General features: G+C 43.2%; 1 protein-coding gene across 6 annotated transcripts in view; it reads right to left on the reverse strand.

Annotated features, from left to right (window-relative positions):
* Positions 1–247: 247 nt before the first annotated feature.
* Positions 248–13,000, reverse strand: part of Dgkh (diacylglycerol kinase eta) — a 161,074-nt gene continuing 148,321 nt past the window's right edge. For 2 of the 6 annotated variants that reach the window (XM_075950017.1, XM_075950019.1), the window contains 6 exons: positions 12,553–12,645; positions 10,892–10,942; positions 9,871–9,990; positions 8,769–8,877; positions 7,307–7,437; positions 1,384–1,602 (listed from right to left, as the gene is read on the reverse strand). In XM_075950017.1, the coding sequence (XP_075806132.1) occupies positions 1,516–1,602; positions 7,307–7,437; positions 8,769–8,877; positions 9,871–9,990; positions 10,892–10,942; positions 12,553–12,645 (591 nt within the window). In that variant the 3' untranslated portion in view covers positions 1,384–1,515. Of the gene's footprint in view, positions 1,603–7,306; positions 7,438–8,768; positions 8,878–9,870; positions 9,991–10,891; positions 10,943–12,552; positions 12,646–13,000 lie in introns of all 6 variants that reach the window. The other 4 variants (XM_075950014.1, XM_075950013.1, XM_075950015.1 and 1 more) reach the window with 4 other exon arrangements.

The raw sequence follows: 13,000 nt of genomic DNA on the forward strand, positions 1-13,000 counted from the left end.
ATACTGTATCTCAAGACACTATGTAAAGTGTATATATGCAGGTAAGGGTATATGGGCAGTTATGTGTACATATGTGTGGGCATGTTTATCTACTAAGCACCTAGCAAATTACTTTATCAAAACAGTCTCTGCTAGACCAGCAACCTGCTTGCTGCTCTTATATACAGAACTTGCAAATATTCCAATTAATTTTTGGCATATAATGACCAGAAAACACTTAAAAAGATTTTTTTTACTTTTTTTTTTTACATATATACCTTTGGCTTTCAAATAATTCTACTGAGCAACACTGACATATCACGGTTTCTTTAAAAGGGAAATGATATCTACAAGATAGACTATCAAAATTTGTGTGAGATAGTAATACAAAAGCCCTTAAGAAACAAAATTAAAACCTTCCATTAAATGTCCTCATGTCAGTAATTGCTTCAGCTAGTCCAGACAACTCGGGGTGCAAATCTCAGCTGAGACCATGGACAACTCCTCTATGCCAACAGTTTTACCAATTCAAACAGAAACTCAAAATGGTTATGAAATTGAAATGAAAAAGAAATGGGAACAAAATGTGAGGCTTGGAAAGTTGCAATTTAAGTTTTGTGAGGCAACAGAAGGTGTAAAGCTTAGGAAAATGCCCAACAATTCTCTGAATGCGCACACCTATGGTTTGGGAGAGGCAAATCAATTTGGTCTGCAGAAGATGTACATCATTTGTTGATCATGGCACAGATGAATGTTCACAGAGTGGGATATTCTCTCCAAAGTCCACAATGGACAAAAGTGCCCTTAACCAACCAAAAAGTGCTTGAGTAGTCAGGTGGTAATAAATTAAATTCCATTATAACAGACATTACAGCTACTGAAGTACTACAGTAATATACATGACATGCAAGAAAAAGAAAGACAACTCAGGCAAGGAGCATCGTGCATTAGATTCGCGTCATTCATAGTATGTGATGGGTTGGTCCCACCATACTCTTTGACCAGTGGATACTGGGAACTTGGGGTGAAAACACTCAAAACACAATTCCCATCTTCATCTCCTAACCAGTGGTGTCTAGGCGGGAGCCAACGCCCTCACTGAGGAAGCCTGAGACGGTCCGGCTGCATACCCTTGACACAGCTACGCGTGCGCGGAAGAGCCTCCTGCCAGTCCTGCGCTAGGGAGAGCGGAGGATCGGCGAGTGAGAATTCCACCTTTCAGACAAGGCAACTGCCTCCAACCATGCCCCCGCTTCTCCCTACTGCAAGCGTTTTCTAGCATGTCAGGTTTGCACAGTAAGAAAATGGCTTCGTGGAATGGGCTGGGTTGTTTGCTTGCTTGTTTTTGGCACAAAAAAAAATGATTTTCTAATACCTCAAATCCAAACTTTCACCCACAGCAAAACTCCAATCCAGAGAGGTGCTTCAGTGGTGCGTATCTACCAGGAAATCACTAGAACAGCAGTGGCTTCCAAGAACTCTGTATTGAGTCCCCAGGACTTCTCTTCCAGGAAACAGCACCAGTGCAACCGCACCTCAGAGCAAGCTGGGAGGGTTTCTCTCGAGCTCTTTAATTCCCTGGAGAATTCGCTTCATGTGACCCACTTTCGGGATCCCCAGGTCCTAAAAGAGAAAAGAAAAGGAAGAAAGAAAAAAAACAAGAAAAACAGAAAGATAAAAGAAAGGAAGGGAGGGAGAAAGAAGACAGGTTTACTAATAAGGAAGACTGGAAATTAAAATTTCAACTAGTAATTAGCAGAATTAGCATTTACCTCATCCATTTTTTTAAACAGTTTTTTGTCAATGGTTCTGGAAGTGTCAGCTGAAAAGCTAAGCTATTAAAGCAAAAATAGCCTGATACTGAGAAAGGGACCAATCAATAAAAAGATACCATGTCCTATACAAAACCCTCTTAAATGTGGTACTGTCACGAATTATGTACAGCTAGGGACACTATTCAAGAGCCAAAGCTAATATGGTTTCTTCCCCCTTTCTTTTTCTAAGGACAAGCTCTTCTGCACCTGAGGCAAACGGTGGAGGAAGGCAGGTCTCTCCAGGCATATGCTTTTACGTGTCCATGCACACACACATTCTTTTTCCTTCTGGAGAAGAGCCCTGCTTCCTTGCCCAGCCTACTCTTGAATTCAGCGATTCTTCTGCCTCAGCTTCCACAGGGCCCAGCTTTTGTGCATTATTTCTGTCTTGTGCTCTATGACACTGAATAACCGCGGCCTGCCAGGCATAGCGGCACAGGCCTGAAGGCCTGCGACTTAGGAGACAGAAGTCAGTGGAATAGGATCTCAAGGTCATCCTTGGCTCTAGAGCAACGTGGGCTACGTGAGACCCAGGCTTTGGGGAGAAAACACCGTGAGACTTAATCCTGGAGGAAGACGCCAGTGCCCCTACCTAAAACTTAAACCATAAATTTATCTGTAGTGGCATCAAGAGTCCTGATTTGACTGAAGGGTCTGATTACATATTCTTTATTTGTGTGTGGGGGCCGGTGCGGGTGTGCACATGCATGCATGTGCATGTACGTGTCTGACTCTAGGCATGCACCTGCTACAGTGACCATGTAGAGGCCAGCTTTGGGTCGGTTCTCTCCTTCCACTATTCTGAGGCAAGGTCAGTACTCTTCAGTGCGTGACAGGCTAGCTGGCCCTGGCGCCTCTAAGTGATTCTCCTGTTTTCTCTCCCCTATCTTTCCTGGACGTCCTCCGCCCCAACAACCACAATAACAAAAAGTTAACTGCGAGATGACTTGTTCACAAAACGGAAATGTTCTAAGAAAGTCCACTTAGCTCTATCTCTAATGTAAGGGCTGAATTTACTTTTAAACTTGTAAATGAGGCAGATCAAACGGATTTCGATGAATCCCATGCACACTGCATACATGATCTCTCTTACGCTGTGGAGTAATAATAACTATCAGTCTAAATCCTTCCGGAAAACAGCTTTTCCATAGCCAGTGCTGGTCAAGCGTGAGATCATTTCAGGGTAACATTTTTATCAAACTTAACTGACCCGGAAAAACAGATGCTCTCCTGTGCTACCAGGGTAAGCAAAATCAGTCCTAATGCTCTACACATTTCATGGGTATGTGATAAGCATCACACTTGACGACAAGGCTAAATCCATGCCAGTGGCACACATCTGCAGTGTAAAGGGAGATGGCTCAGTGACTAAGAGAGCTTGGTCCTTTTCCAGAAGACACAAGTTCAGTTCCTACCAACCATGCCAAGTGGTTTACGACTCCCTGTAACTCCAGGGATCCTGTGCCTTCTGCTGACCTTGTGGGCACTAAACACATGGTTGACACTCACATATGCACATACATAAAATATCAATTTTTTTTTGCAAAAAGAAATGTAGATGCCACCCTTCAGAGTTACCATTCAAACAGAAGGCTTGTTCTTTAGACTTTGTAGTAATATAGTTCTCAGCTTACAGAATACATTTTAATATTAAATACCTTATTTTTAGGCCATATAAACACACCTTTGGTATTCTACGCAGAATGACGGGTTTGGTACAATGGGAGGAACGTTTACTAGAAGGTAACACAGTTACATTGGCTTCTTTGCTACAGATTCTTACTTTGAGCAAATTCAGTATCTTTATGTCTTCTAGCTGTTAGGTTATGATAAAAGATTCACCTTGACATTTGATACAGCTGTCATTTTAGCGGGTGTCATATGCTTCTATCACCGTGTATGTAGTTTTTATGTGGAATGTGTTTGTGTGTGGACATATGTGTGCAGACAGGTGTGTGGCTTGTACGTCCATATAGTAACCAGAAATCAGTGTCTCCTTCTTCTTTTATCTTTTTCTGGTTTTAGGACTCTGGTTCCTGGCCGTCCAGGCAGTGTCGGGGTAGGCTCCCTCCTGTGGTGTGGGTCTCAGGTTGGCCCAGTCATGGTTGGCCACTCCCACTCGTGAGCCACCTTTACCCCAGCACATCTTGCAGGCAGGACAGATTATAGGTCAAAGATTTTGTGGCTGGGTTGGTGTCCCAATCCCTCCACTGGAAGCCTTGCTGGTTTTAAGATTGGATCTCTCTGAACCTGGGACTCACTGATTTGACTAGATTCCTGCCCAGTCTCTCCAGACCTTTATACTTATTTTATTGTAATCATACTTTATTTCTGGCTTTTTGTTTCTTTGGATGAATAGACAAAATTTTGCCAAAGACTCTTTTGAAGATACTGAGATATCCTTGCAGCCAGCCATACACAACTTTCCCTCCAGTAACCCTCCCTACTGTGTTCCACTGCCAGCTTTCCCCTCCGCTAGAGTATGTTAGAAATGTATCTCTTTGCCAAGTGTCTGGGTATTATCTTCAGTTGTTTAGTGACCTCCAATGATAAGGGAGGGACACTTGTTCCAAGCCCTGCAAAGGAGATGACTGGGTGAAGGGTAGTGAGAAAAGCAGGCAATGAGGACACATCCTTATGGTCAGAAACAGTATTTTTAAGCAACTGAAAGGAGGCCAAAGTGGATGGGTCATGGGCCAGTAACAAGAGGGTGAGTAAACAGGCAGTGTTTGGGCCTCCACAGAGATGGACACCATTATTCTCCCAAGAATGAGAAGCTGCTGGAAGAACTGAAGCAGAAAAACAACATGCTTGGTTGAAGATGGCAACGTATCACAGTGATTCAACATGGATTATGGGCTGGAGAGACAGAGGAACAGTGATGAAAGATGGTCCTCCATGAGAAGGTGGATGTGGGATGCAGAGAAGGATGGTCCCGGTCCTGGGAAGATGTGGGATGCAGTGAAGGACGGTTCTGGGAAGATGTGGGATGCAGTGAAGGACAGTCCTGGGAACTTGGGAGCAAAGGTGGAGCAGAATCTACAGTGTTAAGAGTTTGGCTAGAATGGTGAGGTGGGTCAGGAAGAGGGAGGTGCTAAATCTGACTCTGGGTTTCTCTGCTTCCAACACCCAAAGGGCTAGGGGCATAGTCCAGAACAAAGCAGAGTTGGGGATAACACAGAGAGGGACAGAAGATGAGAGTCCCTCTTGGGACATGGGGATCTATTCCCTCTGTGACACTCAAGTATCAGCATCCAGCTGGCAACAGAATTCTAAAGTTCATTTGTGAGGTCAAGGGCTAGAGGACACTAAGAGTCACTGACATATTCAGGGGCAGGCGTTGAAGCAATGGGAGTGGGGGAGACGGCTCTGCAGTAGGCGATTCTCTCCCAGCATTCTTTGAACTAGTCTACTGTGGTCTGCTGCTTCCGACAGCTCAGACACAGAGGGCAGGGACGCAGCTCTCCAGTTTCAGGGTTTTGTGCTCCGGGAGGCTCTCCCTGTAAAAACGTCCCCTTCCCGTCGCCCATACCCTAGTTGAGAACCAAAAGGGTTAGGTGGCAATACAAATTTTTAAAGGAACGTGTCAGAAGAGAGAATATAATTGGCATGAAAATCACAAAGGAAACAAAAGCAAATTAAGAAAAGCTAATGAGAAAGATTAGTAAATTAATTCTTAACAATCTCCTTTCTTCCCTTACTTTTGTACTGCGTATGCATGAGTTTGAATATTTGGCAAATATTTGCTACATTCAATGCATGTGTATGTATGAGTACACATCGTGCCTTGAGCAATGTATCTGTATATGGATTCACATACTGTGAACATGTATGTATCTGGGTGGACTTTAACATATACAAGTTCAGCATACATATGATGTGAGCCTCTAGAAGGCAAATGGCACTGAGGGACCCTGGCACAATCCTTAACAAGCTACTGACTAGCCAATAAATATTGCAACCTGACGGTGCTACCAAAAGGTCCATGCACACTAGCCATAGAAAGACCCTACAGCTCTGTGCACACGTCATGTGTATGCACGTGTGCATGCATTCAAGCTTTGAGACCAATCTTTGCTTTACAAACGTTAACCCAGTGTATTCTGAACTGCATCAGTTAGGACAGAAAAGGGTAATTAATCTATTATTTTATCATTATTATAGCTAACAGTGTTTAGGTAGGAATAGTATTCTCCTTTCGATCTGATAAAGCACTGTACAACTCCATAATAAAGACATGAACTCCACCCTAGCCACTACCCGGACCAAGATTTCTGCTAAATTATGCAGATGGAAGCACACAAGTCATGAGTGAGCGAGAAGAGCCATCACTGTGCATTCCAGAGCATCATCTACTAAGAAGGGATTCTTGCAGCAATGATATCTGTTGCAGTTTAAAATGGAAACATGTAGCAAGAAAATATAACATAGTAAACTCCTACTATGCACGCTTCCCTGCAGGTGCATGCCTGTGGAGGCCAGAAGTTGACGTGTGTGCCTTGCTCTATCACTCGTGACCACATTTTTTTGAGGCAGGGTCTCTCACTGAGTTTAGAGATAGATCATCAGCTAAACTGGCTGGCCAGAGAACCCTCCTGTCTCAACTCACCCCCAGTTCTGAGGTTTAAGACACAGGTTACCACGCTACTGTCGTTTGCATGGGTGCCACGGCTTGACCTTAGGTCCCTGTGCTTGTTGTAGGGGAACAGCTTTACTGACTGTGCCATCTCTCCAGCGCCTATCATTCCAGTCTTAAATCTTGGACAGAATAATCCTACCTCGGCTAGTCTACTGTTGAGTATATACCCAGAGAAAACCAGGGCATTCCTTCGCATCATCAAAGAAAGGTTTCCCTGCTTTGGCATACATGACTGGGAAAGCAGTATGCAGATTTTTAGCTCCATTTACAAAAAAAAAGGGGGTCATTTCTTTTTGAAACTATTAAGATATCAACAATGCATCATGGAAAGGAAGTTTTGATTTACTGGTTGGGTTATTCATGTGACCTCTAAAGTCCAGTTTAGAAACAACAAAATCATAAGACTATCTAAAATACCACTGTTGTCTCACAGAAACTTTCATATAATAGAAAGACGTTCTGATTGGTATTTTACATTAATTTTTGTCAACCTTATATTCAATTCATTTTTAGCCTTTCCCAACAATAGCCATCCACCATCCATGCAGCTGCAACACAATGAGATGACAGAAACGCGAGCAACTTGGAAACATTAGGACAGGAGGAGCCACACCAATGGACACAGACGGGTGATCGGGTGCATGCTGAGCTGCAGCGACCAGCGTCAGAGAACGGCTCTGACCGGAAAACACAAGCAGACACCCAAGTCAGACCAGGAACAAGGAATGTGTGAGATGACTAACCGTTTGCAGAACACAAGCCAAGCTGGGAGCGTGTGACAGACAACACACAGGGAGAAAGGTTCTGTGTTGCAAGCAATGTTCCAAAACCAAAGAGAAGTTCAAAAGGAGGGGGGGGGGGGGGGAGAAAATACCTTAAGATCTCGTCTTTCCAGATGCAAAAGTTCAGCCCCTCTGATGTCATGACGGATGAAGATTTCTTTGTACTCTCCCAAATTGAGCAGATCCAGCCAAGCAGCAACTTCCTCTGTGCCCCAATTCTGAACTACCAAAGTTAAGAGCAAAACCCCCTTAATTTCTACATGCGCGATGCAGTCACAAAGCAGAGGTCGGCCATAGAAGATGCGAGACAGACAGCAGCAGCTAGCAGAAGGGCAGGCGGAAGGCGGTGTTTCGCGAAGCGGCCCTCCCCTCCCCATGCAGGTTACGGACCGCCAGCGGATGGACGCGAGGAGGATGTGACGGTACACAGACGTGCGCCACCTGCACTCACGCACTAATTTTGCACCATTAGGATCAAGAATGAAAAAATCATAATGAGCTCTGATGCCTTGCCTTCCTAAGACCACGGGTGAAAATGTTTAGTTAGAAATGAGCTCCAAGTGTTAATTAAAATTAGAATAGGATCTGGGCTACTTGGTTCTATACATTCTTCTACTTGAGGTCTTGCTGACTTCAAGTGTTGCCTTCACTGACTCTACTGTTCTTGACAATTCAAACAATAAATGGCTACAGGAAATGGCTAGAGATCACGTTAACATCATTTAAAACTGTTCAGACTGCTGCTACCCAAGACTAGTTGAATTATACTACTTTTTATTATAGATAATCGTTTTTTAAACCATTTTTTCAATGTGAGTTAGCATAATAAAACCCTATTTTTTTGGCTGTGTTTGGTTTTTAAGCACAATAGCTATTCCTGTAGATGTAAGGTTTTATATCACTTTTTAAATAAAGACCACAGGGGTAACTCAGAAGAATTAATGAAATTCTTCTAAGAATTTATAAAGTGGTTTCATTGTGAAAGGCAGATCTAGACATAGAACTCCCAAGGTGCTGGCACAGAGGGCATCCAGTTAAACTCTGAGGGAAGGGGACCAGGAAAGTAGCGGGGTACAGAAGGAACGGGCACTGGCATTTTCAAAGGGTGGAGCGCTGCCCTGAAAACCGGGAAAAGAGGATCTGTAACTTCAGTGAAAAAAAATATATTAGAGGCTGATTAAAAGAACATGTCTATGTCCCCATCATCAACGTGATCTAGATTTTTAACTCTGAGAAGAAAATTAAGTTACACACTGACGTCTGAAGCAGCTGCTGAGGAGATAAAGACCCGCTTGAATGGACACACTGACTCAGCTGGATAGAACAGAACTAGTGACCACCTTGTCTTCTCCTTCCATTTGGAACCACACAGACATTCTCATCCATTACTGGACATGCTGGGTATGATATGACTTGCATGGTTCAATGTAGCATTTTAACCAACGTGTACACGTCAGTGGTGTTTAGTATATTTACAGTGCTGGGAAATGCTCACCGCTACCTAGTCCTAGAGCATCCTCTCATCCCTCACTCCTCCACTGTGGGGCCACCTACCAGGCTGTGAACTTGTTTTCTGTTTCTGAGCCTTTTCCTTTTTAAACTTTGGCACGATGCGAAAGACTGTGCTTTTGCTGTTTCTTTTGGTGCAATCCATTGGAGGTTCCTGTTCAAACCACGGGGAGAAAAAAAAAATCACAGCTTTAGGAGTTATGGGAAGAAAAGAAAACCCCACTTTATTAATAGGGAGGCAAGAGCTGATGCAGAGGCCATGGGGGGGCTGCTTACTGGCTTGCTTAGCCTGCTTTCTGATAGAACCTGGGACCACTAGCACAGGGGTGGCACCACCCACGATATACTGGGCTCTCTCTCATCAATCACTAACTAGGAAAGGCCCTATAGGCTTCCCCACAACCCAACCTGGTAGGGTTTTCCAGCTGAGGTTCCCTCTTCCCAAACAACTCTCGCTTCTTGACATAAAACTAGCCGGCACAAACGGTTTGGAAGACTCACCATGTACTACTCTACTAACTGCCCATGCTCACAAAAGAGCCCTTCCTCCCTCCCTTAACAACAAAACATTTCAAAGTAGTATTCAAAATTCATTTCCGTGAAATGTCTCTTCTTCAAAAGTCAGTTCAAACTCTAAAGTCTCGAGTTCCTTGCTCGTGCTCTCTCTCCATCTGCTCCTGATTTGGACCTTGAGATTTCAGTCCGGTGCTCCAATGTGGGTCTCTGTCTCAGTCTCCTTTCATCGCCTGATGAAGGTTAATATTCAGGAGGATGCCTATATGTTTTTATTTGGGTTCACCTTCTTATTTAGCTTCTCTAGGATCATGAATTATAGGCTCAATGTCCTTTATTTATGGCTAGGCTTTGTGGGAGCCTAGGCAGTTTGGATGCTCACCTTACTAGACCTGGATGGAGGTGGGTGGTCCTTGGACTTCCCACAGGGCAGGGAACCCTGGTTGCTCTTTGGGCTGATGAGGGAGGGGGACTTGACCGGGGGTGGGAAATGGGAGGCAGTGGCGGGGAGGAGGCAGAAATCTTTAATAAATAATAAATAAAAAAAGTAAAAAAAATAATAATAATAAAATAAAAATAAACAAACTCTAAAGTCTCACTGCACACATTCATCAGCAGGCTGAGTTTTCCATACCTCATCCTCATTGGGGCGGAGGATGTAATAAAGCCAGGGGATCTCTGTTAACTTCTGCAGCTCCACCTCCACAGAGTGTAAGGCACTGGATACCAGCTCTTCGTGAGGAGATTCCAACTGCTAGTCACGGGCCGAGGGAGAAATCAAAACAAAGCAAGACTCAGCAACCAACTTCATGGAACAGCAAGGCCACTTAGAGCATCCTTCCTTCCGATAATAAGCTGGTGGATTCCTTCTACCTCCCGCTCCTGACATGTGCAACCGGAGCTGAATAAGTTCCCCTCCAAAAGTGCTGCTTTCGGTGTTCCTTGGACACGATACCCTTTCCTTCCCCACTGCAATTTTCTCCTTCACTGCTTCCAAGCACATTATCTGTGAACTGTCACATATGGGTCAAAATTTTATGACTCACAGACTTTGTTCCATGAAAAAAAAAATGACAGTTTTAAAACCTCAAATACCTGTCATCTAAAAAAAAAAAATCACAAAAAAATAATCTGAAAAGCCAAAAGAGCAGTTTAAGGGAAAAATGAATCTCAGAAAAAATAGTGATGAAGAACTATTACAAAATCAGTATAAAGCTGAAAGCCAAGGGGCTGGCAACCTGGAGCCGGATGTAGATACTTCAGAGAGAATACGACTGCCATGTGTTATTCATAATAACCAAGCAAAGGCAGTCATTACAATACACAGAATTAGAAAGCAGCAGGTGAGAGTCTAGTCCTGGGTGGTTACTAACTATGCAAAGTTAGGCACTTAGTGTCCTCTGCATTAGAAACAGCACAGCGTGACTAGAACATTTCTGAGGGCTTTTTCTGCTAACCAGTACCTTTATAGACCATTTTAAAACTCCACAGTACCTACACCGATGTTCGCGGAATAACAGAAAGGAAAGTTCTGAGATTATCTTTATGGTTTTTTTTATAAGCATCTTTCTGTTGTTGACTCTCCGTGATACTGAAAGTATCTCCCAGTAGTTAATAAAATAATGAGATTTTCCACTCTACTGTATGACATTTACCATTTTCCTTTTAGTATAAGGAAACTGATTAGATGGTTTTTCACATTTGTTCTGGAAGTAAAATGAAAAATAAACTTTAGTTGTTCTCAAATGCAATAAACTATTGTAATATCACTATTGCTAAAAGTTTGGGTAAGTTTTACTGGGACATATTTCAAACCAAGCACCCATATTTGAGGATCATGGAAAATTAGAAATGGAGGGGGGATGTTCTTATATTTCAACATAATATAACTATTAATTATAATACATTAATATAACTATTAATTATAATACATTAGAGCAGAGGAGTTATTTTTTGATGTAAAGGACAAATGCTTCTATTTCTTATCATGAATGACCTTAAGGGACACAAAGAAGCACTTCCCCACTTAAAAATTGGGATCTTATTCACAGTTCACAGGACTTCTGATGGGCTTATTGTGGAAAAGGCAATAGAAGACTCTGGTCAACAAAAGTAGTGTCAAAGACAGCCAAGAAGGGAGTAACCAATGCTTCTTCCTCCCAGTTCTGGGTAGCAGGAGTGGTGGCAGCCACCCTGTGGCCTGGGAAGCTGTTTCATCTCCCCGGGAGGTGGGAAAGAGCATTGGAGGCTCCGGTGGCAGCATCTTGTTGGACCACAGCCACAGCCCGTCAGGGAGTCCAATTCCCCAACCCACCGCTTCAAGTAGGATGACGTTAATGACTTCCATCATTTTATTGAGGTTTATATTTGCCCAAAGGGATGAAACTACTATGAGAAGAAATGCCCTAAGATCACTGAAAGGGATACAAGGAAGGGAGAGAAGGCTAATGCATTCAGTCTCCCACACACCTAACACCACAATTCAGCTATAGGCGGGGACAGAAAGGGCTGTGGGCTTTAGCCAGATTCACACTTTCATATGCTTGATTTCCAGGGCCGAACTGAGTTAAAACAAAAACAGTGTTTGAAACACAATGTTTATAGAGCAAGTCTGAATGGCCATGCCGACCATATTTCCAATATTCGCTGGGAGAATGAAACCTACTTCTCCTAAATGTGTGCACGCACAAAGAGTGGAGGGATGTCTACTATCCTTTATACAGCTCACATCTCTCAAAGTTGACCAGGGAGAGAGAACATGGTGGCCCAAATCACAGCTCTAAAGTTTAGCATGGCTTTCCAGAAGGCAGAAGTTTGGCCGAAAGGGAGGTCAAGAACGGAGGTCAGGGGTCTGCTCAATGCACACACTCACTAACAAAGCCAGGCTCAGATTTTTATCCCATCATCTGCATTACTGTCACAGTATCGGGGGATAACTTGATACAAGCCCACAGCCGCATGGGGAAAAGGGACCTCGAATGAGGAATTTCCTTCATCAGACTGGCCTGTGGCATGTCTGTAGGGCATTTTCTAAATCACCACTAAAAGAGGGCACAGCCCTGAGTGGGTAGCACCATCCCCAGACAGCTGGCTCTAGGCTGTTAAAGACGTGAGCATAGAAGCAAACCACTTTCTTCTATGGTCTCTGTTTCATTTCCTGTCTCCAGAATCCTGCCCTGACTTCCCTCAGTGATGGATGAGGATCTGGGAGTTGTAAAATGGAACAATCGCTCTCCTCTTTAATCTGCTTTGGGTCACAGTGTATCACAGCCAAAAAAGCAAGCTAGAACAGCTAGCAATCGTTTCTTTTCCTTACCAAAGGAACCCGGCCAACGAGCAAAGACTCTGTTTCATTATATAGGGCCTTGACATTGATGGCTATTTCAGTGGCAGTATCTCTCGTAAGGCTCTAGAAAAGAATAACAAAGACATGTATTTCCACAGTAAATGAGGATTCCACCACCAATAAATCCAGTAAATTTTATTTTCATTATAATGACTGTTAAAAAACATACCAAAATTCTACAACAAATTCAAATTTTCATACTCAGGTTTGTTAGTATGGTTATTTCTGTTAATTAGTAAATCAAAGAATCAAAAGGATGACCTAAAATGTATATATTCTCAGGCTCACAACTCCCACTACAAGTTCATATATGATGGAACCCAAATATACATGAATGTTCCCATAAAAGTTAAATCAAAGAACCTTTTTTTTTGTGTGGTTTGGGTGTCTCTGTCTAGCTTTGGAGTCCTATCCTGGA

This window comes from Microtus pennsylvanicus, chromosome 15 (genome assembly GCF_037038515.1).
Source record: "Microtus pennsylvanicus isolate mMicPen1 chromosome 15, mMicPen1.hap1, whole genome shotgun sequence".
Lineage (NCBI taxonomy): Eukaryota > Metazoa > Chordata > Mammalia > Rodentia > Cricetidae > Microtus > Microtus pennsylvanicus.